We start from the raw sequence: 26,764 nt of genomic DNA, 5'->3' as shown, positions 1-26,764 counted from the left end.
TGTATGTATATGATATCTGGGCTGAGCACCTGTATTGGATAGCTAACTTCACGGTGCTTCCCCAATGAAGACCTTCTTATCCACTCAACACCCTTAATTGCCTATATATTGTCTAGGATTAAGGACCCATGAATATACCCCTTCAGTGCTAACATGTTCTTTTTGTGTTGCCATTGTTTAGGTCACTATCTTGATGAGACCTCATGGGTATAGCATCTGATTTCTCTAGAAGACACAATCTCACAGTAAACTTCCTTTTCTCTGGCTCTTACAGTCTTTAAGACCTCTTCTTCTACTCTTGAATTGCTATAAAGAAAATCTCATATGTCACATTTCATCTCTTTTTGTTGTTACTTTTGAGAAAGGACTTCTTTGTGTATCCTTGACTGTCCTAGAACTTGATCTGTAGACCAGGTTGCTCCTGTCTCCCAATTGCTGGGATTAAAGCATTTTGCCACCACCGCCCAGCCTCTATTCCTTTTTATACATGTGTATACTTCTAAATACTAAATAAAATGACTGTATTTCTTGTTTGCATTAAACTATTTCTCCATTGTAGTTTTAATATTATGCTGCTTCCCAGTTTGGTTGCTTATTATTTTAAAACTTACCCTAAGTGATGTCAAGTTTCAACTGTTTTTTTCTGTGTTCTGAATAAAATTCTAGCTAAGACCTCATAGTCTAGCACTTAATTCATAACTTTATTTAGCCAATTAATTATATGTGCTTGGTACTTCCAAGATAAATTCTTGTTCTTATAGAGCTTAGGTTCTCTAGGAGCTATGGTGAATAATTATAATAAGCAAACTTCACCATGATAAACATCTTAATAACTTCTGTGACAAAATGAAAAAATCTTGAATTGTTAGAGTCGTTAGAAAATCCTGGATGGTGGCACAGTTTTGTAATCCTAGCACTATGAATGCAGAAAGGCAGAGGATTATGAAACAATATCGTGAGGGGGAGGGAGAGTCTAGAGAATTCAGTAGAATGACAAGACTAGTTGGTATCATTGAAAAGATGAGAACTCTATTATACTGTCTAGTGTAGTTGGTTATTTTTTTACTCTTTGGCTCTTTTACTCTTTTGAGGGGGCCACTATCCAGCTTCCAAATAATTACATGGAGGCTTATTCTTACTTATGAATACTTGGCCTTAGAGCTTGGCTTATTTCTAGACTGCTTTTCTTAAATTATCCCATGTACCCTTTGCCTATAAGCTTTTATTTTTTCTTTACTTTTCTTCTTACTCCATGGCTGGCTTTGTAGTTCGGTGGCTGGCCCCTGATATCCTCCTCTCCTTCTCCTTTTGCTCCTTTTGCTTCTCTTGCCATGATTTCTCCTCCTATTTATTCTCTGCGTGCCAGCCCCACCTATTCTTTTTTTCTGTCTTGCTATTGGCCATTCAGCTCTTTATTAGACCAACCAGGAGTTTTAGACAAGGCAAAGTAACACAGCTTCACAGAGTTAAATCAAATGGAACATAAAAGAGTGCAACACATCTTTGCACTGTTAAACAAATATTTCACAGCATAAACGAATGTAACACATCTTCAGCTACTATTCCCCGTTGTGATTCCGCACTTTGTTTTCCTTTTTGATTGTTCTGAATTCAATTGCTGGTTCTTGACTCATTTTCATTTGGCTGCATTATTTAAAGAGCTCCCTATCTGCATTTAGCCCACACGGATGCACTTACAAGTTCTCTAAACACACCATACTGTTTGATTCTTCTGTGTTTGCATGCGTGTTTTAGTTTGGAAAGCTTTTTTTCTGCTTTCCTGTACCCAGGGCAAGTACCTTTTTCATTTTTGAAGATCAACTTAAAAAACTCATTCTTTTTTCAGTTTATGAGAGAACCCTTCTCTCTTCTATGGTAACCTGTCCTGTTGTACCTAGTTAGCTCTCCTCCAATCCCTACTAAAATATTTTTTGAATTCTGTGTCCTAAATGAAACTTACTTTCATTATGTCTCTTCCATTGGACTTGCAAAGTTCTTGCAAGAATGCTGTCTTGTATGTGTGGTCAGTCCCTTGACATAGTCATCACTCATCACTAGGTTTTCAAATCTTGTGGAATAAAATATATAATAACAGTAAATTTTATCTGTAAGAGAACTTCATAGTACCACAGGCAAAGAGGCATTTTCAAACATAATTAGACAAGCTGTCTAATCCAGTCTCTTGTACCAAAGAATATATGAAGCCAAAGGAAAATGTTTTAAAAGTGGTAAGTTTGCAGCTTGATAGCACAAGAGGTTGTAGAAGAAAGTAAAAAACAGTTACTACTTCATGATTGAACCCTGGCATAGTAATCAGCAGTAATGAGTCCTGTGAGTACTTATAAAAGCTTAAATTATGTTTAGTGACCTACTTAATGAAAAAACTCACACTTCCATAGAATTAATATAGTTTGAGTAAATTCTAAAAACAGCTTATTAAAAACCTAGTATTTTCTCTGTGCTAGAGATGGAATGAATCCCTGTCCTCCTCTCACATGCTCGCATGTGTTCTGCCGCTGAGCTACACCCTGAACCCAAATAAATTTTCTTCCTAGAAAATTATACAAGCATTTTAACATGGTTTGGCCTTTTCTCCTCTATTTTCACCCACCACTTCAAACAGGATCTCATTGTTGTCCCTGTTTGGCCTGGAGCTCCCAATATAGATCATACTGGCGTCAAGTTTAGGGAGGTTTGCCTTCCTAGTGCTGGGATTAAGTTATACATCACCATGCCTCCTCCCCCCCCCCCCCTTACTTTTTTCTTGAGACAGGGTTTTTCTGTGTAAAGCTCTGGCTGTCCTGGAACTCACTTTGTAAACCAGGCTGGCCTTGAACTCACAAAGATCCTCCTGCCTCTCCCTTCTGAACGCTGGGATTACAGGCATGTGCCTCCACTGCCTGACTCCCCCTTTTTGTTTTTTTTGTTTTTTGTTTTTTGTTTTTGTTTTTTGAGGCAGGGTTTCTCTGTGGTTTTGGAGCCTGTCCTGGAACTAACTCTTGCAGACCAGGCTGGTCTCGAACTCACAGAGATCCGCCTACCTCTGCCTCCCAAGTGCTGGGATTAAAGGCGTGCGCCACCACCGCCTGGCAAATGTGTAGCCCAGGCTGGCCTCGAACTCGTGATCCTCCTGCCTCTGCCTCCTTCAGCAAATCCTACCGGCGTGCGCCACCACAACCGGCCCCCTTTTTGTTTTTAATAAAGGATTTCTTACCTATATTAAACACCACTTTAACAGTAGAAGTGTTGAAAATCATTGTCAAGTACATCGTGCATACTATCCTCCTTAATAAATACTGTGCTTTTGAATTGTTTTATGTTTCCCTAAAACTAGTTTTATGTCTCCCACACTGCCATTTGTTTGTTGTTGTGTGTCTGTGTGCACGTGTTTGTGTTTTCCTAGTCCAGGTTGGAGTGGAGCTTAAATTTAGCCCAACATGGCCTTTTATTATCTAATCCTCCTTCCTGCACCTGGGATTAGAGGTGTGTCCAACCCTTTGTTACTGATATTTTTATAACAGCACATCTCATGTGTTTGAAATTTTTCCTTATAGGTATCAGCAAACATATTTTAATATGTTATAAAAGACTAACCCCAGGAATTGCTTATCATGCCAGTTTGAACTAGATTTCCCTTTTAAGATATATTTTTATTTTCTATGTAAGTATTTTGCTAGCATGTTTACATGTATATTTACTATATGTATATCTAATGCTCACACAGGCCAGAAGGTACCAGATTCCCTGGAACTGGAGTTATGGGCAGTTGTGAGCTACCATTTGGGTGCTATACATTTATCCTTTCCCTAGAAGTATGAAGAAAAAGTGAAAAAGCAGCTCTGAAAGTCTGTAGCATTGGATTAGTTTAGAAATTATATTCATTATACTTTATATTTTAAATGAAATATTTTAAGTGAATGTTCATTTTATGCAAAAAGTATATTAAAATTTCAAGTTTGGTATGTAAGAGTGAGGAAAGTCATAGGCAGAATTTTATATATACCATATACCTTAGTCTTTCTATTGTTTCAAAAGAATACCATGACCATGAGGACAGGGTTTATTTTGCTTACACTTCTACTGCACTGTTCATCATCAGAGAAAGTCAGGACGGGAACTCAAACAGGGCAAGACCTCGGAGGATGCAGAGGCCATGGAAGAAGAGTGCTGCTTCACATGGCTTGCTCAGCCTGCTTTCTTAGGAGAACCCAGGACCATGACCAGTTCAGGGTTACAACCACCTACAGTGGCCTGGGTCCTCCCCCACTGATCACTAATTGAGAAATTGCCTTACAGCTGGATCTCATGGATATATTTTCTCAATTGAGTTCCTCCTTTCAGATAACTCTAGTTTGTGTCAAGTTGACAAAACTAGCCAGCACACCATCACTTACTGTAGTTTATACGCAGGAAGTTTTAGAAGACTACTTTATTCAGATTTACAGTTTTACTTAGGTTGAACTCCTGTCATGGATTTTTTTTTCTTTTAAGCCTAAGGTGTTCTGTAAGAATATTTTCAGTTATGACTTTAAAAAGCAGTCAACTAGGTCTAGTTTGAGGAAGGTGCAGCAGATGATGTAAGCGGGTGACTCAGCTGTGTACAATACTTGTTAATAAATGGCTTGAAAGAAAATTGCCTCCTGACACACCACTATTCTCTCTCCCTCCCTTCCTCTCTCCTCTCCCCACCCCCTGCCGAGATTGTCCTGTACTCACTCAGGTAGACTAGACTGACCTTGAACTCAGAGATCTGCCTGCCTTGGCCTCCCTAGGGCTGGGATTAAAGACAGGCACCACCAACCAGTGATTTTTTTTTAAAAAGTTCACCAGTATTATTTAAGATAGCAAAAAGAATATTAGTGTTTTCCTTCCATTAGAAAGAAAGAAACACATTTTTTAATGACTTTTTTTTTTTTATAGACAGGATCTCTTGCATAGCCCTGGCTGTCATAGAACTCATCTATAGACCAGGGTAGTATCAAACTCACAGATTTATCTGCCTCCCATAGTACTGGGATTAAAGGCACACACTAGCTTTGGTTTTTAAATATTACTGTTTGCTCTGGTGACCTAGAAGGGAAAACTTTATTACTAATGATATTTGGCAAATTGTTAAAGTGCAGAAGTATTACACTTCTTTAAAATTTTCTTTTCAAAGGATTTCATTTTGAAGAGTAATTAAAAAAAACTGAAACAACAAAACAAAACTTCTGTGGATTATTTGTACTACTTACCTGGCTGCCTTCCTTCTTTTATTTTCAAGGCAGGATCTCACTCTGTAGCCCTGGCTAGTCTGGAACTCTAAATGTGGTTAGGCTGGCCTCCAAGTCACAGAGCTCTGCATGCATGCCTCTGCCTCTTGAGTGCTGGAAATAAAGGCAAGTACCACCACACCCAGCATTGCTGATACCTTCGAAGGAAGATATCATTGAACTGGGCACTAAGGCTATTTAGTTGTTTTGTTTTAATAAATTTCTATGTTCACACTAAATTGTTGAGGGTTATGTTAAATTCTATTTGTTAAATTACAATTTTCTTGATAATTAACTTAGAATTTTCCCATTTTATGAAACCATGATAAATTATTGTAACCCAGAAGAGATCTTTGAGAATTTTGATTCTACAAGTACATGAGTCATTGAAGGAAAGGTAGACAGTACTACATTGATTTAGTCTTGCTGATTTACTTTCCACCTGAACACTTTGGGGAAAATGACTTAATTTGTGATTATGGCTTTTTCTGTGAAATAGAATGAATAATTATCACAGTTATTGCTAGGAATAACTGAGATTAACAGGCTGGGATGGTGTTCACTCTTAGAACAACATACTTAGCTGCATGAGGGGGGCCTTGGATTCAATCCCTGGCAGGCCCTGTTCCCACTCCCTGAGATTATCCTTGGATGAAGGTTCTTAGGTTATGACAGGGGGCACACTGCCAGAGCCAGCTTGTGGAGGTCAAAGGACAATTTAGGAGAGCTGCTTCTCCTTCTGGCATGTCAGTTCAAGTTGTCAGGCTTTGTGGCAAACACTTTCACTTGCCAGTCTGTCTCTGTGGTACTTATTTTGATTTTTTAGAACATTTTTAGACAGAATTTTCTCTGTGTCAAATAGTGGGCAGCGTGTCAAAATAGCAATTTGTAAAGACTGGAAATTAGTTTATGCTTTGAATCACTTTCAGCTTAAGAGGCCATATTTACATTGTGTTGAGATAAAAGTACTCATCTAGTGTAAATTTACAGTGATGACCCTAGTAGGTCCAGAGTGCTAAGCTTTTAGTGTTCATGGTGCTGCTGTCATTGGAAAAGCCCAGCCAAGTATCTTAGAGCCCCTTCTCAGGAAAGCTGTGTGTGTGTGTTTAAGCTTTCTCTTGATAATTGTAGATTGACTGCATGTTTTAAATATTGTTGGTGTGCGTGTGTGCACGAACATGTGTGTCATCAGGGCCTTGTGCTACCTGTACACCTCACCCTACCTTTTTTGTTAATATCCTACTTGATACACATATCAGTTGTGAAGTTTTGTCTGGCGTTTTGCAAGTTTAAAGTCAGTTATTTAAAAGTGTGTATGTATTTTCTTGTTTCAAGTAACTTTATCTTTGAAATAGTGAGTATATATTTTAGAATGTTGTGAGGATGTGGGCTTAACTCCCTTAAAAGTATATCATGAAAAATGCATGAAAAAATAAAAAATATAAAAAATCCATTGAACAGTAAAGAAAATAGAATTCCTCTAGCTTTGTTTTAAATTTTATCATTTAATGTTTATTTTTAAAATGTTACAAAATTAAACTTATTTTTGTGATTAGCAATGTGGTTTTATAAGAACTTTATTTCAGTAGTACCCAGTACATTTGTTATTATATTATAGTAATAAAATAAGTTTTTGTAGTTCTTTTAACTCTGAGGATTTTTGTTTTATTTTGTTCTTTCATATGTGTGATTTATCTTTTTATTTATTATTGTGTGTGCACATGTAGAAGCCTTTGGAGGCCAGAAAAGGGCTTCAGATTCCCTGGTGCCTGAGTTACAGGCTGTTGTCAGCTATTGATGTGGGTGCTGGAAATCATGGGGCTCTTCTTACCTGATTAGCCATTGCTCCAGTCCCTTGTGGTTTTATGTTTGTTCTGTTCTGTTCGATTGGTACTGGAGCTTGAACCCATGCTTCCAAAGCAAGCACTTTAACTCTGGGTTTAATGGAGTTTTTATAAATAAGTAGTTTTTATCCTAAGGGAAGTGTTAATGACACACAAAGGGTGTTTTTAAGGGTTTCATCAACAAAATTTCTAAACTAGTTCATTGTTCTGTGTAATACATCCATTTTAGTTTTTAAAGATTTTTTTTAGCTAAATTTAAAGTTTCTTCTGGTATTTTATAATAAAGTAAGTTATTATGAGCCTTTTTGGCATTAAAATTTTGTTCTTTACTTTTTCTAATATAAAAACAACATGTGGTCATTATAAAATAGTTTAAACCAGGGGTGGAAAGATGGTTCAGTGGTTAAAACACTGGTTGCTGTTCCAGATGACCTGGGTTCAATTTCCAGTACCCACATGACAGCTCACAGCCATCTGTAACTCCAGCTTCAGCGGATCTGATGCTTTCTTCTAGCTTCTGCAGGCATTGTACTTGTATAGTGCATACATATACATGCAGGCAAAACAGCCTGTTCACATAAATGAAAACTAAGTATTAAAATAATAATTTTATATTTAAAAAGACCTATCATAAAACATGAAAAAGCATAGCAAAGTTAATTTATCTGTAGACTTTGAAGATGACTCGGAAGGTAAAGTTGTTTGCCACCATGCCTTATAACATGCGTTTAATTCCCTGGACCCATCCATGTGTTCGTCAGATTGTCTTGGCATCCACTTACACACACATACATGTACACACACGCTTGCACGTTTAAAACATGTAATTTGGTTGCCAATTAAATACGTTATGTTTTGCATGTATATTACACTTTTATTACGTATAAAGACTTTAGGACCAGAAGGATAACACAGTCAAACCTGGTGGTCTGAGTTTGGTTCATATTGTGGAGGGAGAGAACCAACTCCCACAAGTTGTCCTCCGACCTCTACATGTATACTGTGGCACAGATGGCTCTCATGTGCCCACACACACACACACACATAAATAAAAACATTCCAAAGCAAGAACATATTTAAGGACGGCAATAAGGTTGGAGTAGTAGTTTAGTGATAGAGCACTTTATATTGTTACCAGTCCTGGAGTCCTACTTAAGACAAAATAAGAGGGTGGGTAGTACTGTGGCAACTGAAGAAAGTTTGCCTTGAGAGCCAGATGACATTCGTTCATAACTGTTAGTGAATCTTCTCATACTTTTTACCTTATTTTTGTCGTCTCTAAAGTGGAGACATTATTCTATGCTACAGTGGTATATTGAGGATGAATTTCATAATTAAAGGCAAAAGTTTTTGCACAGAATTTGTTCTATAAAACTCCTGTGATCACAAAATAAACTGCAGACAAGACTTTTGAGTGTGGTTTAGTAATTTTTTTGAGCTGGAAAAATAATGGTGTAAAAAAAATGTGTTTGTGATCTTTTCAGCCAAGGTGCGGTGGGTTTTTGTTGTTGTTTGTTCATTTGCATTTTGAGTTGACTGCCTCTGACTGACCTGGAACTCAGGTCAAATTCACAGAGCTCCACTAGCCTCTGCCTCTCAAGTGCTGGGACTAACTGCATGAATGACCAGGCCTGTCAAGACAAATGTTTTCAAAAGTCATTGCTAAAGCAGCTTTCCTTTGGGGGAAGGTATCTTATTTTCTAGATAAAAATTTTGACCTATGAGAGAAAATCATATTAAAGTGTTTGCATTTTTATCATTACCTTTTGTTGTTGTTGAGTTGTTGCATTTTCATTTCATTATGGTTGAGCTTAAAGTTTGGTTTATTTAGTTAAAGTTTGTGTCATTTATTAGTGTCTTTTTTTTTTCCTGTATCAGTAATCCAGTGTTTAAGAGTGGAAAGGTTTGTTGTATACAAGTAGAGTTTAAGGCAGTGATGCTATTTCTGTTGTTCCACACCCTTTAAGGCATTCAGCATGACTGGAATGCTATTGCACAAACACTGTGATTATTCTGTTAACACTTTGAAGAGAACTTTAGATCAGAATCTCTTATCTAAGCCATAATATCAAAGTTAGCTAAGAAAACAACTCAAAGTAGTTATTGAAAACTACGAATACTGTAGGGTTGGTTTTTTTTTGGGGGGGGGTCCTTTTTCACTTTATTACATAAAGTTTATAGTAACATGCTTTTCTGTTGTTGACATTGGTTTGTCAAATAAATACTTGAATAGTAGCAAAGTTTTAAACGTAAATACAAAAAAATAAAAGATGAACACTACAGTTTCTTCAGTAGTAAGTATGTTACGTGTATGTAAAAATCTCCTGATAAAAATGGGAATCGGGCTGGAGAGATGGCTCAGTCGTTAAAGACTAGGCTCACAACCAAAAATGGGAATGGGGGCTGCAGAGATGGCTCAGCAGTTAAGAGCACTGGGTGCTCTTTCAGATGACTTGGTTGGGTTCAAGGCCCAGGTGACCCAAAGCCCTCTTCTGGTGTCTGCAGGCACCAGACCCATATGTGGTGCACATGCATGCAATACACATACACACAAAATGGGAAGCAGATGTTTCACGATGTCCTAGTTTATTTTGTACCACATAGGCAATTAGTTTGTTTCAAAGAAAGATAGTACTACAAACCTGAGACTTTAGAAGTTAGAAAACATCCACTCAAGGTGCAGACCATGCTGTCCTTGAAATCAAAGAGGTCCACTTGTCTCTGCCTCTCAAGTGATTTCTTACATTACTAGATTAAATACCTTGTATAGATACTGATTTTGGCAGTCTCACTTAATCCCAGGCTTGCGTGGAGCTCACTGTAAATCAGGCTGATTTAGAACGCAATGCTGTAGTTTTTTTTTCTCCTTTGTCTTTTTTTTTTTTTTTAACTCTTTGATTTTTGGGATCCTGCCACCCAACTCCCAAATAAATGGAGATTTATTCTTACTGTTTCTAACCAGCTTTTTTTTTTTTTTTTTTTTTTTTTTGGTTTTTCGAGACAGGGTTTCTCTGTGGTTTTGGAGCCTGTCCTGGAACTAGCTCTTGTAGACCTGGTCTCGAACTCACAGAGATCCGCCTGCCTCTGCCTCCCGAGTGCTGGGATTAAAGGCGTGCGCCACCACCGCCCGGCTCTAACCAGCTTTTTTAAGTTTAGATTTATCCTACCTACATACTGTTTCTGGGCTTTTTACCTTTCTCTATATGTCTGTCTTTACTTACTGCATTGCTGGATGGCTGACCCTCCTCCTTCTTTTCCTTTTCTTTTTCTCTTATCCATTCTCTCTGCCTGCCAGTCCTATCTCGTTCTCTCTCTCTGCCTAGCTATTGTCCGTTCGGCTCTTTATTAGACCAATGAGATGTTTTAGACAGACACAGTATGACAGCTTTGCAGAGTTAAAACAATGCAACACGTCTTTGCGTCATTAAACAAATATTCCACAGCATAAAAGAATGTAACACATTTTAAGCTAATATTGCACATACAGAATAGTTCTTCTGCCTCCATTTCCTTAGTACTTGGACTACATGAATGTGCCACCACAGCAGGTTTGAGGTTGGCATGCCAGGAAAGTGCTCTACCACTTTGATCTGTTCACTGCCTCGCTTCCATATTTTCTGTTTCTGTCTTAGTTCCTTTCTTGCTGTGATACAGTGCCCTTGCAAAACTAACTTAAGGGAAAGGGGGCTTATTTCTTTCTGCTCATATTCCATGGCAGGGAAGCCAGAGTGCTTGAAATAGCTGCTCACATCACTTTCATAATCAGAAATAGAGAACGAAGGGTATATGTTACTCTTCAGTTCACTTTTCTCCATTTAATACAATTCAAGATCTAGACAATCATATGGTACCCAGGACAGGGAGCTGATTTTTTTTCCTTTGTTAATGCAGTCAAGATAAGTGCCCCAGGCATGCCCAGAGGCTACTCTCCAGGTAAATCATCTGTCAGGTTGACAGTAGTAACTTCCACTCTTCTTGGAAGAGTTTAATTCCTAGGGGTTATAACTGACATTAAACAAGATATAGGTTATAGAAAGGGGGTGGTCATCATGAGTGTTTTTTAATACTCGAGTGACCTGCTTTTTGAAAAAATAAATGTATATTACATTAGCAAAAATGAAAATCTTATATATGTAATTTTAGTTGATGTTTTTATAAGATATGAAAAGTAGGTTTTTTTAAAAAAAATACTTTATTAGGCCAGATGATGGTGGTGCACGCCTTTAATCCCAGCAGTAGAGTCAGGTGGTAGATCTCTGTGAATTCAAGGCCAGCCTGCTTTACAGAGAAAGTTCTAGGACAGGCTCCAAAACTATGTAGAGAAACCCTATCTCGCAAAAAGAATTTTTTTTATTATTATGGTGTGTGTGTGTGTGTGTATTTGTATTTGCCTGCCTACCTACTTGCCTGTCTGTCCTGGATTCCTTATGCTCTGTAAGGTCAAAAAAGGACTTTGAGTCCCCTTGGAATGTAGTTGCAGGTGGTTGCAAGCCGCCATGTGGGTGCTGGGAGTCCAACCTGTGCCTAGTCATCTCTCCAGCTTTCACTTTACCCCCCCCTTTTCCCCTTTCTGCTTCCTTTCTTCCTTCTCAACTGTGCAGACCCAGTTGGCCTATACTTTGGAACCATCTTTCTGCCTTAGCCTTCTAAGTGCTAGAATTGTGTGATTTACTACATCTGACTTTTTTTTTTTTTTTTGGATTTTCAAGACAGGGTTTCTCCTTAGCTTTTTGGTTCCTGTCCTGGAACTAGCTCTTGTAGACCAGGCTGGCCTCGAACTCACAGAGATCCGCCTGCCTCTGCCTCCCGAGTGCTGGGATTAAAGGCGTGCGCCACCACCGCCCGGCACTACATCTGACTTTTGCTTGTTTCTGAGACTGGGTGTCTGATAGTTTTGGCTAGCTTTAAATGTTTTAACCTCTTGCCTCCTCTTGGGTGTTGGAATTGCATATATGTACCACCATTACTTTAAGAATAGAATGTTTTATGTAAAATAGTATCATTACTTTATAAAGCCTTATAAAAGTCTGTCAAGATAAGTGGCAGATATTAGAAACTGCCTTATAAATAAGGAAATTGATAAACAGAAATTTGAACTTTAGACAGTCTGAATAAAGAGATTCACAGCACCAGTTTTTGTTATTTGGTGCCATTTTTGAATACGTGGTAGTAATTATCAAGGATCAAATTTCACTACAGAATAATATGCTGTATTGTTATAGTTGCTAAGGAAACTAGCTTATGAGTTTATGCTTTTATATTAAGGAATTTACTAATGTGCTTAGAACATAGAAGACACTAAGTTACAGCACTGTTGTTGATGGGCTATTCTCTTTTTATTTGTAATTTCAGGACGACATTGACAGCCTAAAGCCTGTACTCAGGGACAACCCACAGCTGCATGCAGAAGTGAAAGTCTGGGTGAAGGAACAGAAGGTTCAGGAGATTTTTATGCAAGGTACCTATTTTGAAGTTACACATCATTTTTGAAAATAAGCCAACTTATTTTCTATTTGATTGCTCAATTTTCTGCAATCTAATAGTTTTAAATGCAAGTAATATGATAGAGTATAATTGGCAAACCATAGACATTTTGATAAAGTTCTTAATTTCACTGATTTATTTACTGTACATGGAATTAAAGCTATAAGTTATTTTGTTGATAGGGAAATTTCCATAATGTGGAAAAAGAAGTACTGTTTGCAGTGGTGTACTGCTGCCCAAAGTCTTAACTGATCTCCTTTGAAGAATGCTGTTGGTATCTGATAAGTGTCTGTGTACCTTCAACAGCATTTACCACAATACAGCTTCAGTTCTATTTCCTTTTTTTTAGTAAGTTACAGGGTTGTCTATTAACATGTGATTTTCAAATCAGAGCTGCTTTGTAATTCCTAGTAATGTGTTTCAATGGCAGTAAAATCATATGATAGATGTAAGGATCTCTTGAAATTGAACTGAAGCTAAGATAGATGTCTTGGACTGTTGATAGGCTGCTGAATGCAAAGAATACAATTTTGTTGTTAAGTTCCCATAATTATCTCAGTCTTTGAAATTCATGCACGTCTTTAATTCCATTACTTTGGAGTAATTTTGAGGCCAGCCCGGTCTACATATTAAGTTCCAGGACAGTCAGCACTACATAGTGGGACCCTGTCTCAAAAATAAGAAGAACCAAACAAACAAAAAATTCCTGTCATTAAGTATTAATAAGCAGTGCTCTTGAAGATGTAACTGTTTTGTTTTGTGTTCTTATGTGCAACATCAGATCATCTGGGTGTTAAACACTTAGTGTAGAGTGCTTTTTAAGCTCTCCTCAGAGAGACTTTCAACATAAAACTAAATAAATAAGCTGGACTTCATTTGTCTCCTAGCCAGTCATGATCAGACCTCTGCTAGCCATGTCCTGTCCAGTAGTCATCACCTTTATTCCATCCAGTTTTTTATTTTAAATGAAGCTTCCATACTGTTGCTATCCTGGGATGGGTTGGGGAAGTTTCTTATTATTAAATGCAAGAAAGGAGATTAAAATTCCATGTGTTTAGTAATGACATTTAAAGAGATTTTTAAAATATTTTTTAAAATTCAGAGATCCAGAAAAGATCAGTTGTGGTTAGATGATGTTTCTGTGATTTTTACTGTCCCTTCATACTTTATAGTTTGATGATGTTAATTTTTTTAAAATAACTTTTTATTTACTTGCATCCTTAGGGAAGAAAAGAGTAAAATATTAATATCCCTTTTTATCTTTGGCCAACTCCAGATTGTGTTCAGTGTGGGGTATGAGCCCATTGTTTACAGCTCAGCCTTTTCTAGCTGTACCTTTAATCAAGTTGTAAATTACTTTCCCATCTCAGGCTTATAAACTCATTTTTCCAAAACTCGTTAACTAGTTTTGCACCCTTACCGAATTGTAGACCACTGTGGCTTTACATTGTGTTTATGATTGCAAAAATATTATATGTGTAGCAGTGTCTAATGGTTCATGTTCTGAGATAAAAGATACTTGTCTTCCAAGACATTTTTAAAACTTATTACATTTAACTCATCTGTCACAGAGCATTAATGCTTTTAAAAGGTAATTCCTATGTATACCTAAATGGGAAATGTCTTCATTTAAGATATCCCTTTTGGTTTTTTGTTTTTTGTTTTTGAAGGTCCTTATTCTTTAAATGGATACAGAGTGAGAGTATATAGACAAGATTCTGCCACCCAGTGGTTTACTGGCATAATTACTCATCATGATCTCTTCACCCGCACCATGATCGTTATGAATGATCAGGTAAATCATTACAGTTTTGGTGCTGGGGATCAAACTCAGGGCTTTGCACATATTAAATACACCTTCCGTGTGTTGAGTGCATGCTATTCCTACTCCCCAACCCCAGCTTCTCAGTTCTTTGGAAAAGATATTTTAATAGGTTAGTAAACACTATACCAGGTTTCTAATCATATAACTCTAATAAAGTTAAAATGTATATGATGTTATATAGAAACCACATTAGGTCAGGAAGTGATGGTGATGGATTCATTTCAGTACTGACAAAAATTGGTCCCTAATTGATTAGCCTCCCCCCCCCCCCATTTAGACTTAACTTTCTTAAACCTTCAGTTTTCCTTCTCTCTAACAATAAATATTTCCCAAGTAGTTTCTTTTATATTTTCAGAATAGATCATTCTCATGTTACATTTCATTGTTGATATTTCAACATAATTTTAAGAATTATGATGATGAATGTAAAAGGGAAAAGGTAATTTTATCTTTTGCAGTTAAAATTGGTTATGTAAGCAGGTGGTATCTTACCAATTTGAATTCCAAAATCAATTTGTAAATACTTGAACTAAGTAAAAAAATTGTACTAATGTTATGCTGGTCAGTTTATTAGAGTTAATGTTTGTTTTGTGTCATGGATTAGGTACTAGAACCACAGAATGTCGATCCTTCTATGGTTCAAATGACCTTTCTAGATGATGTCGTTCACTCTTTGTTAAAAGGTGAAAATATTGGCATTACATCACGACGCAGGTCTCGTGCCACTCATAATACCAACACTGTTCACGTATGTATGTTATTAGTAATGGAGTTTTATAAAATACTTTTCCTTACACAATTCAAAATCAAATAGTAATATAATCATTGTTGATTTATTTTTAGGGTCATTATACACGTGCTCAAGCAAATAGTCCCAGACCAGCAATGAACTCTCAAGCTGCTGTACCAAAACAGAACACACACCAGCAACAGCAACAAAGAAATATTCGTCCAAATAAGAGAAAGGGCTCAGATAGCAGTATACCTGATGAAGAGAAGATGAAGGAAGAAAAATATGATTATATATCACGAGGAGGTAGGCAAAACATTAAAAGAAAAGGATATTAAGATATCCTTTTCAATGTATTACTTGAGAGTTTGGGGTTGGGGGTTTAAAAAATTGATTTTGAACGAGAAATAGACAAGGTCTCACTGCACATCCCTGACTGTCTTGGAACTCACTGACCAGGCTGGTGTCGGACTCAGATCTGTGCGATGAGTGCTTGTAGGAAAGGCATGTGCCGTCATGCTGGCTGAAGCCGCACTATTTTCTCATAATTAAAACTACATTAAAGTGTGCTCATTGATCGTGAAAAATAAAACTCTTCTTTCTCATCTCACAGAGAATCCTAAAGGTAAAAACAAACACGTGGTGAGTAAAAGAAGGAAGCCCGAGGAGGAGGAGAAGAGAGCTAACACAAAGAGGTTTCGGACTGACAACGCTTCAGATGTTTCTGAGAGCAGTGACTCAGAAAATTCAAATAAGAGAGTAAGTGAGAATTCCTCTGAGCACACACCAGAGCTGAAAACTAAAGTCAACTCAAAGGTAAATGGAGCAGAGGGAAAATCCCAGATTGTTGAGAAGACAGGAGGAGAGACCTTAATGGACACTCAGCCTCCCTGGGATCAGGTGCAAGAAGATAAAACCCGTGAAGAAGGGGAGAAGCTGAAGTCCATGGACAGCCACATTCAAGAAAAAATGACTCTCCGTTCATCAGAGCAGGCCACAGTTGCTGACCATAATCCTAATGATTCAGTTCTTCAAGAATGCAATATGGAAAACACACACACAGTGGAATTATTACCAAAGGAAAAGTTAGTATCCAGAACACCGACACCCAAATGTGCTGTGGATATCAAAACTGACACCCATCCAGAGAGGGTGGCTCAGGAAAACTCAAATACGTTTGGCCTCCAGACACTTGAGAACATGGATCCTAATGTCAGTGATTCTAAACATTCTAATACTAAATACCTAGAAACAGCAAAGCAAGATTCTGACCAAAGCTGGGTCAGTGATATAGTGAAAGTGGATTTAACTCAATCAAGTGTTATAAATACTTCTTCAGGAAATGATCACCGAGATGTGGATAAAGAGAGAAATCACTATGTCTCTTACATGTCTTCATTAAGTACAGTTTCTGTCACAGAGGATCAGCTACATAAGAGAAGTCCACCCCCAGAAACTGTAAAATCTAAACTAACTACTTCAGTAGATACTCAGAAGACAAAATCCAATTCTTCTCCTGAAGTTGTTAAACCCAAGATTACTCATTCTCCTGATTCTATAAAGTCTAAGGCTCCTTACGTGAATAGTCAAGCTATTGGTGAGAGAAGGCTGGCAAGTAAAATAGAACATGAGTTATCCAGATGTACTTTTCACCCAGTTCCTACTCGAAGTGCCCTGGAAACTACAAAGAGCCCTCTAATCATTGACAAAAACGAGCACTTCACAGTTTATAGAGATCCTGCTCTTATTGGATCAGAAACAGGAACTAATCATATTTCACCATTTTTGAGCCAGCATCATTTCCCTCTTCCTTCGTCATCCCATAGAACCTGTTTAAACCCAGGTGCCCATCACCCTGCCTTAACACCAGGATCCCACTTACTAGCGGGGTCATCTAGTCAAACTCCATTACCTACCCTTAACACTCACCCTCTCACTAGTGGTCCACACCATTCTGTCCATCATCCTCATTTACTTCCCACTGTGTTACCTGGAGTGCCTACTGCCTCCTTACTTGGTGGCCACCCACGCCTAGAGAGTGCGCATGCCAGCAGCTTGAGCCATTTAGCGCTAGCACACCAGCAGCAGCAACAGTTGTTACAACACCAGTCACCTCATCTTCTCGGACAAGCCCATCCTTCTGCTTCATATAATCAGCTTGGACTTTATCCAATTATTTGGCAATATCCAAATGGAGCACATGCATACTCAGGACTTGGTCTACCTTCTTCTAAGTGGGTTCACCCAGAAAATGCAGTTAATACTGAAGCTTCATTAAGGAGGGTAAGTGACACTGTTGTTTGCCACAGAACATTATTGATTTGTTAATTAGCCTCTATAGGTACTTTAAAACTATTATAGATATTCAGTTGGTTATCTTTGTAGATGATTATTAACCTCACCAGACTTAACTTTTTTCAAGACAGGGTTTCTCTGTAGCTTTGGAGCCTGTCCTGGAACTAGCTCTTGTAGACCAGGCTGGCCTTGAACCTACAGAGATCCTTCTGCGTCTGCCTCCTGAGTGCTGGGATTAAAGGCCTGTGCCACCACTGCCCGGCTAACATTTTTAGATCATAGTATCCATTAGACTTTGATTTTTGGTATATATGTTAGTAGTGAAAGTAGAGGCTTAAAATTTATGTGTTTAAGTTTTTTTTAAAAAAAAATACATTAGTAAATTTTTCTTTAAATGAAATTATATTAGCCCTTGGATTATGTTCACTGGCTATTTCAAAGTATGACTTAAAGTGCCTTTTGTGCTTACAGCCATTCAAAGTTAGAGACTCCTAGTATTTGGCAAAGCTGTCAGTACGTAACATTGGAAAAGGTGGTGGGTTGGGACGCACTATTTCATGCAATTTTCTTTCACCAGCAAATGGCTGTGCACTAATAGTAGTGCCACATAATCAACAAGAAAGTAAAGGAATAGATAGTCCTGTTAAACTCCTGTCATGAAGCAACATTGGCCTTTGTGCTGCCCAACATACTCTTTAAGTATTGCCTCAGGACTGTTTTAAATACCACCTTGCTTGCTGTAAAAGCAGCATTAAATTTATCATTTTCAAGCTCTCAATTCAGTAAGTAGTGTCACAGTTTTCAATCTTTTACATTCATTTATTTATCTATCCATCCACCCATCCTGTGAGATGGTAAGCCGTCAAGTGGAGTTCACAGGACAATTTATTGTGGGTGTTGGCTCTCTTTCTGCTATGTGACATCTGGGGATCTAACTCAAGCAGCCAGGCACCAAGGCAGGTTTCCTGCAGAGCCTCTTTGCAGCATAGGTAGCTACATGTTTACTTTCAGGTTCTATGTTTTTTCTGCTTTTGACACTTCATATAAGTAGATTCACTTACTATTTTTCTTCTTATCTCTCTTACTTTGTTTAATATGACCTTGAAGTTTATCCATATTGACACAGGAGACAGACAGGTGCCCTTTTTATTTTATTTTTTTATTTGTTTGGTTTTTTTTAAGACAGGGTTTCTTTAACAGTCCTGGCTCTCCTGGAACTCACAGAGATCCACCCCCTCTGCCTCTCCAAGTGCTGAGACTAAAGGTGTGTGCCTCCACTGCATAACTATTAGGTGACCTTTTTAAAGGCACCATTCTATTTTATTTCATGTGAACATAGGTAGACAAACCATTCATTCATGCTGGGACCTTATCCATGCTACCTTATCCATGCTAGTCAAGAGCTTTACCACTAAGCCTGCCACATTTTATCCATTCATTGTTAGTGGACATTTGAGGTATTTTCACTACTTAGCTTTTGAGAATAGTGCTACCATGAAGATGGGATGTACTTAACACTTTCCATGCCATGTTCTGAGCAAGATCCAAAATATTTTGGGAGTCATATTTGGTGCTGCTTGACTTCTCATTTATTTCAGGATTAGTATTATGTGTATTTAGCATCACATTGGAAATGACAGTAGACATGGGTTGTCGTCATGGTGTCAGAAGTTGGTTAGAAAAGCTGTTGTAATTTTAGGTGGCAGTAATGAGGTCACCAAACTCATTAGTCCCAAGTTATAATGGTTGATGATAGTGAGGGACACCAACTAAGCAGTTGTCAGTCAAATACTTTTAAAAGGTATTTCCTGTGGTTTATTCTCTGTTAATGCTTTTTTAGTTTGCCTTCATATGAACTTTAGGTTCCTTTAATGAAATTAATAGTGACTGTTAGGTTCTGCTCCAACACTGGCACATTTAGTATTGGTAAGATTTTGATTCTAGAGTTGTGTTTCCATAATCACAAGTATGGATGTCTTGATTTTGCTTCTGAGATGATGGGGTTCTGAATCTATTTGCGTCTTTGATCATGTATTATTGATCATGTATTCTATTAAGTCCTATTAAAATGTAGAAATTACATAATCTAATTCAAGGAAGATTACTAACCACATTTTTCACTTCAGAATTTAAAGCAAGCCTGGTGATCCATGTGCACATTGCACTCACACTTCACTCTTGTTTGTGTACCATAAAGAGAGTTAGAACTGCACAAATAGGCTAGAAGAGCACAGATCCAAGAGGCAGCAGATGGGTTTGACTCTTGTTCCATAAACTCCAAACTCTGGAAAACAGATCTAAGGACTTTACAAACTGTTCATAAAACCATAAAATTATGTAATGCTAGTCAGGTATTTATTTATTTATGTAAAATTATAATGCAAAAAGTAAGCTAAAATAACATTTTAAGCAAAAGAAAGATCACTTAACATGTCTGTGATTAGGTGATGAGACAGTGGAAGCCAAAGCCGCTAGGTCAGGAGAGATAACTTTACTTCATAAGGCGGAAGCTCCCATCACTGTCACAATACTGTGACTCCAGACTTCTGAGTCTTGTATAATTACGGCCTTCTCTGTCATTTTATATTTGGTGTTCTGTCTGTGCATCATTTTGTCCATTATTCTCCTGTGAGATTTAGAGCTATAGCTTACCATTAAGCTATCTTCATGATACATGCTACCCTTATGTTATTGTTGTGAGTTAAAAGATTGATTCCTTTTAGTCAAAATAACTATGGTTTGAATTTTCCTGGTATATGACTCACCCTGATGACAGATTTACAAAGTTATATTGAGTCACAGTATAGAAAACAGCTTTTAAACATGTAATCAGATGTATGGGATATAACGTGTATGTTGCTGTCACCGTATAAACACCAACTTACCAGAAGGCAACATACTGTCGTGGAAGACTGTGTTATGCTTCCACACCTCCAACTATAGTGGACTAACAGTATCAAGCTTATAGAATACAGTGGAACACATTTAGGCCTTAAATGTAATGATCTGGGAGTTGTGCAGAAACTCTTACAGAGTTTTTATTCTTTGGAAAAATTGACAGACAAACTTGATTATAATTTCTGCTTCTAGTAGAATAATGTTTTAGGGCTAACATTCTGGTTTTTCTGTGAACAGCAAATTCTGTTGTTGGGATTATAGGAAGTCAAAATTAGGTCTGTGAACATCATTTACAGTCAACTTATGGTAGGTAGTTTTAATATCTGCTTTTCGTGAAGAAATATTTCTAGATGTTACTAGTTTAATGCTATTTGGTTTTCAACAGAATATGAAAAGTTTGTATGCTTAATGTTGGCTAAAGAATTGAGTATTTCTCACCAGATTCCTTTTCAAAAATGTCAGGCTTCACATAAAAATGCAGCGGTCAGAAGTTCTATGAAACTGAGTACTGGAATTAAGTGCATGATACCATACTCAACACAAGAATTTAGCTTTTTTTTTTTAATAACTAAAATCTAGGCCTTTTGTTTTTGTTTTTTAATAGAATTCTCCCAGTCCTTGGTTACATCAACCTACTCCTGTGACCTCAACAGATGGTATTGGATTACTTAGTCACATTCCTGTCAGACCTTCTAGTGCAGAGCCTCATCGACCTCATAAAATGACAGTGCATTCCAGTTCACCAGTGGCAAAAACCTTAGTAGATCACCACAAAGAGTAAGTTCACCAATGTTTAAAACTTAACAAAATGGTTTTGACTATCATGAGTTTTCTTAGTTCACTTATTTAGATAGTTTCTAAAATTGGTGTCAAAACTAGACTTTGAAGAGATAATTTTCATTTTGTTTTGGCTTGTTGAATCAGTTTACCATCAAACTCATGCAATCCTCCTGCCTCAGCCTTCCAGGTAGTCTACTATATGGGGCTGTGTTCTTTTCATACTGGTCTACCTTCCAATTTTAAAGAATGAACAAAGCTGTTTGTTTTCATAATAGAATAACATTTGATTAAAAACTTTCTTGTGTTTTGTATGAAAAAGTGATTATAGAAATCTTTTCTGTATTTTCTTTGTAGAGAATTGGAGAGGAAAGCTTTCATGGAACCATTACGGTGTAATGCATCCACATCAGTGAAAAGTGACCTGGATCTTAATAGGTCACAGGGAGGAAAGGATTGTCACTTGCATAGGCATTTTGTGGGTCCGAGGCCACCTCAGGAGACTGGAGAGAGACTGAACAAATACAAGGAGGAACATCGTCGGATTCTTCAAGAGAGTATTGATGTTGCCCCTTTTACAACTAAAATCAAGGGGCCTGAGGTTGAAAGAGAGAATTACTCCAGGGTAGCACCATCATCTTCTAGTCCTAAAAGCCATGCCATCAAACAAGATAAAGATGTGGAACGCTCGGTATCAGAGCTTTATAAGATGAAGCACTCAGTGCCTCAGAGTTTGCCCCAAAGTAACTATTTCACTACATTATCTAATAGTGTGGTCAATGAGCCACCAAGGTCCTACCCGTCCAAAGAAGTTTCAAATATTTACACTGAAAAACAGAATAACCTTTCTGCAGCAGCCAATCCACAATCTCTTTCATTTATACCATCTCTTTCAAAGCCTCCACCTTTGATTAAACACCAACCAGAAAGTGAAACTTTAGTAAGCAAGATACCAGACCATCTTCCCCATCAGATTGCATCTCACTCAGTAACAACATTCAGAAGTGATTGTAGAAGTCCCACCCATTTGACTGTCTCTTCTACAAATGCACTTCGCAGTATGCCTGCTTTGCATAGGGCACCAGTGTTCCACCCACCAATCCATCACAGTTTGGAAAGAAAGGAAAGTAGCTACAGTAGCCTTTCCCCTCCAACTCTGACCCCAGTGATGCCGGTAAACGCTGGCACCAAAGTTCAAGAATCCCAGAAGCCTCCAACTCTAATTCCTGAGCCAAAAGACTCCCAAGCAAATTTTAAGAGTTCTTCTGATCAGAATTTAACAGAAACGTGGAAGTCTAACAACAACCTCAGCAAGGAGAAGGCTGAGTGGCCTGTGGAAAAAAGCAGTGGAAAGTCACAGGCTGCCGTGGCATCTGTCATTGTCCGTCCACCATCTAGTACAAAAGTTGATAGTGTTCCATCAATACCATTAGCTTCTAAAGATAGAGTTTGTGAAAGATCTTCATCTGGGGCAAGTAAAACAGATTACCTCAAACCAGAATCCGGAGAGACTGGAAGAGTCATTCTGCCAAATGTGAATTTAGAAAATGCTCATGTGAAATCTGAAAAAAATGTTGAGGCTGTCTCCCAGGGCAGTGTTCCTATTTCAGTCATGTCTGCTGTAAATGTGGTCTGTAATACCAAAACAGACGTATTCACATCTGCTGCCACTACCACCAGTGTTTCCAGCTTGGGTGGTTCAGAAACAGTTTATTCTTTATCAAATACCGTTTTGGCCTCTACATCCTTAGAATGTACTCCTTCAAAAAGTGTTACTCAAGCAGTGGCCCAAACAAAGGAATGCAAAGTCAGCACCCCGGGGCCAGTCACTGTGGCCTGTAGTAAGGCAGGGAGTGGTAGTGGTGGTCAGCCTAGCTCTGGCTTCTCAGGCACAACTGATTTTATTCATTTAAAAAAGCACAAGGCAGCATTGGCTGCAGCTCAGTATAAAAATAGTAATGTCAGTGAGGCTGAACTTAATACTGTGAGAAATCAGACAGCAGCAGCCTCTTTTCCCCTGGATAGCACCATGATTTGTGGTACAAGTAACAAAGCAATCTCTGTAGGAAATGGGCCAGCAGCCCAGACCAGTCAGCCCAACTACCACACTAAACTGAAGAAGGCCTGGCTCACCAGACATTCAGAAGAAGATAAAAATACTAACAAAATGGAAAGTTCAGGGAATTCTGTATCAGAAATTATTAAGCCATGTTCTGTCAATTTAATAGCTTCTACATCTAATGATATACAAAATAGTGTAGATAGCAGAGTCACAGGAGATAAGTATGGAAGAGATGATAAAGCCAGCAGGAGAAAAACCAAAAGAACTTACGAATCTGGCTCTGAAAGTGGGGACTCAGATGAAAGTGAGAGCAAGTCGGAGCAAAGGACTAAACGGCAGCCTAAGCCAACTTATAAAAAGAAGCAGAACGATCTGCAGAGAAGGAAAGGCGAGATTGAAGAAGACTTGAAACCGAATGGCGTTCTCAGCAGGAGTGCCAAGGAGAAAAGTAAGCTGAAGTTGCAGAGCAGTAATGGTGAGTAATTGTTTGTTTATCACAGTTAAAATGGGCTTTAACTGCGTGTCCTTGCAGTAATGATGCGACTCCTAGGTCTTGTTTTTAGACTTCATTTCTGCGTTTCCTATGTGTCCTGCAAAAGGAAAGAGAGAAGACTCAGCTCTCCATTCATTTTTAAGAGATGTTTTTCCTGGCAGTTGTCACATGCAATCCAATGTGTAATTTAGGAATTGTTCATAATGTTTGATTTTTCTCAGACATGTCAAACTATATCTTTGATTATTACACTACAAAAATGTACTCCTGATAATAAACTGCTTAGCTGTGGCATAATTTAGTTAGAAAATAATTCATACTTAGCCTGTGCACACAGTACTTAGTAGTAGTGTGAAGGTGGAAATTCCCATTGGTAACAGTGGGTGAAGTTAAAAATAGAAACTTGTGATTATTCCAATAAGCACTTCCACAATAAATAATATTTGCAATAACATGTAATAATAATAACAATCCACAATGAATTTGCCAGAATTTTGGTTTCCTTTGTGGCTGAAGCTGGACAAAGTAAAGAATGATTACCAGCAATAGTCATTATAAAATGTTTCTTTATGTCTTTTGAAGTAATTTTCCTCATTTTGCTTATTTATTTGTAGATTTGTTTCATAATGCAGAAAGCACTTAACAGTTTCACTCTGTCTGTGTAATCAATCCCATATACAAAGCATTTGTGACAGTGTGGATCCGCAAGCAGTACTCCCATAATTGCTTGGGTGCTTGAAGCCCCCCTCCCCTATTTGTGTCTGAATTCATAGTGAAGTTTTCTCACATGACTGTGTGGAACCAAAGGCAAAGTGAAGTAGAAGAAACATAAGGATAGAATCATAGAAAAGAACAAGCTCAGCTAGATCCTACAGTGCAAGTACAGTCAGAAGGCAGAGAGGGACTGGCAATAAAGGACACCTGCATTGATTTGAATATCAGATTATAATGTTTCCTTTTCTTTCTCCTGTTTCTCCTTATTCCCTAAGACTAGTTCACAGGAAGTTTAGTGGCCAGGAGTTGTTTTAATCCATGTATTTCTTTTGAGTTGGGCATTTAGATTTTTTTAAGCTTCAAGAAAATAGCTTTAAACAATTTGAAAATGCTTTTGAAGTTAAATTCATAAAATTACTTTTTAGAGGACTGGAGAGATGGCTCAGTGGTTAAGAGCATTGCCTGCTCTTCCAAAGGTCCTGAGTTTAATTCCCGGCAACCACATGGTGGCTCACAACCATCTGTAATGAGGTCTGGTGCCCTCTTCTGGCCTGCAGGCATACACACAGACAGAATATTGTACACATAATAAATAAATTTAAAAAAAAATAAAATTATTTTTTAATGTTTTGTTTATTCTTTTTATATCAATACTAAGTATATATGCTTCCAAGTGATGCTCTCAGATAGTGGCCAGAATGAGTGTTCAGTACCCCAGGTTGTAATGCTTAGTAAGTCTCCTAATTTGCTGACAAATATTTAGTTTCAGACCAGGTACTTTAAATCCCATTTGTTTGAAAGTTATGTTGATTCTGACTATTAACAGTTTATTAATTAAAGGTAGGGTTAGTTTGCATCTGACCCATCCAGAAAAATTGCTTAGCATAGGATATTTTCACAAGCCAGAATTTTAAAATCTGGATATATATACTTCTTTGATGAAATTTGGCTTTTTTTCTCCTCATCGTTTAATGGAATTATTTTTAGTCATGAACAGCTTGAAGAACAAGTTAGACTTGCATGTTAGAGAATTTCACATGATTGTTATAATATCATACATTATAATTATAACTAATTATAATTAACTTGATTATAATTTTAAGTTTTATAACTAATAATATATTTTAAATACCCATACAAATAAATCTTAGTACCTTCTATAGGCAGCTACCATTGCTTTACTTTAGTGTTTTGGCATACATCTGCCTTTCATTTTAATTGAAAATTGACTGCCTTTCCCAAATAATATTTACTTTATGTGCTAAAACTGTCAATAAATTTGAGTATATTTACAATATACTTATTGATGTATCTAAATGTGGCTCGCCTACAATCTGAATTAATTTCTGTATCCAAAAATACATTTATAGTGTTGGCATTTAAGAACTCAATGGTTAGCATGTATTTATTTATCTCTCATTTTCTTCTTCCCCAGTTTTCTTCAGTAGGCAGGTGTCTGAATTTAATAAAAACCTAGGTCTTCAAGGTTCTGACTGTTAGACAGATTATCAGGACATTTAGAGTTAAAGGATGATGCTGTATTTTAAGCAAATGCTACTGTTAAGTTCCTAAAAGAAGTTCAGTATTGTCTTGTTTGGCTTAGCATAGAAGAATTATAGTAACAAAAGCCTTTATACTTTATTCATTTTTTTTAATTAAAAGGTGCCTGTTTTAGTATCACATAATTAAGAACTGCCTTCAAGTGTCTTTTTAAAAAATCATGGTACTGTTTAAATTTTTACAATGAATGTTAACGGGGTTTCACATTCTAAGCTGTTCCATCATCTAGAGTTAAAATATATTAATTAATGAAAATTTCTAGTACAAAGAATAGAAACAGATTACATTCAGTTTACTCTAGTGTAATCAACTTAAAAGTAAGCAAATGGTTGAATTCTGACACCTTTAATAAAGTCCATAAGATCTTTCTTAATACATTGAAGAAGAAATACCGTTAGGGGGGAAAGGATTTATTTATTTACTTATTTATTTATTTATTTTGGTTTTTCAAGACAGGGTTTCTCTGTAGCTTTGGTGTCCGTCCTGGAACTAGCTCTTATAGACCAGGCTGGCCTCGAACTCCCAGAGATCCACCTGCTTCTGCCTCTGGAGTGGTGGGATTAAAGGCGTGTGCCACCACCGCCCGGCTAAAGGATTTATTTTTATTTTATGTGTATGGGTGTTTTCCTGCCTGAATATTTGTGCACTGCATGTGTGTCTGGTTCCTGTGGAGCCCAGAAAATAGCACTGGATCCCATGGAAGTAGAATTGAAGTTTGTGAAATTCCATGTGGGTGCTGGGAATTCAACCTTAGTCTTCTGGAAGAACTGCCAGTGCTCTTGACTGGAGAGCCATCTCTGTAGCCCTGGAAACGTCTTTATACCATGTCA

At 37.5% G+C, this 26,764-nt stretch overlaps 1 protein-coding gene across 4 annotated transcripts in view; it reads left to right on the top strand.

The window, feature by feature from the left end:
• The window catches only part of Jmjd1c (jumonji domain containing 1C), a 174,788-nt gene that overhangs the window by 118,568 nt on the left and 29,456 nt on the right, over positions 1 to 26,764 (top strand). For 2 of the 4 annotated variants that reach the window (XM_041655884.1, XM_041655882.1), the window contains exons 4-10: positions 12,449 to 12,554; positions 14,251 to 14,375; positions 15,010 to 15,153; positions 15,249 to 15,441; positions 15,749 to 17,418; positions 20,933 to 21,105; positions 21,463 to 23,642. In XM_041655884.1, the coding sequence (XP_041511818.1) occupies positions 12,548 to 12,554; positions 14,251 to 14,375; positions 15,010 to 15,153; positions 15,249 to 15,441; positions 15,749 to 17,418; positions 20,933 to 21,105; positions 21,463 to 23,642 (4,492 nt within the window). In that variant the 5' untranslated portion in view covers positions 12,449 to 12,547. Of the gene's footprint in view, positions 1 to 12,448; positions 12,555 to 14,250; positions 14,376 to 15,009; positions 15,154 to 15,248; positions 15,442 to 15,748; positions 17,419 to 20,932; positions 21,106 to 21,462; positions 23,643 to 26,764 lie in introns of those variants that run through there. The other 2 variants (XM_041655883.1, XM_041655885.1) reach the window with 2 other exon arrangements.

The sequence above is a fragment of the Microtus oregoni genome, unplaced genomic scaffold (assembly GCF_018167655.1).
Source record: "Microtus oregoni isolate MIOR12 unplaced genomic scaffold, Mior012 000007F_ref0000211, whole genome shotgun sequence".
NCBI lineage: Eukaryota > Metazoa > Chordata > Mammalia > Rodentia > Cricetidae > Microtus > Microtus oregoni.
Note: the sequence above shows the minus strand (reverse complement) of the source record. Positions and strands in the feature narration are given on the sequence as shown.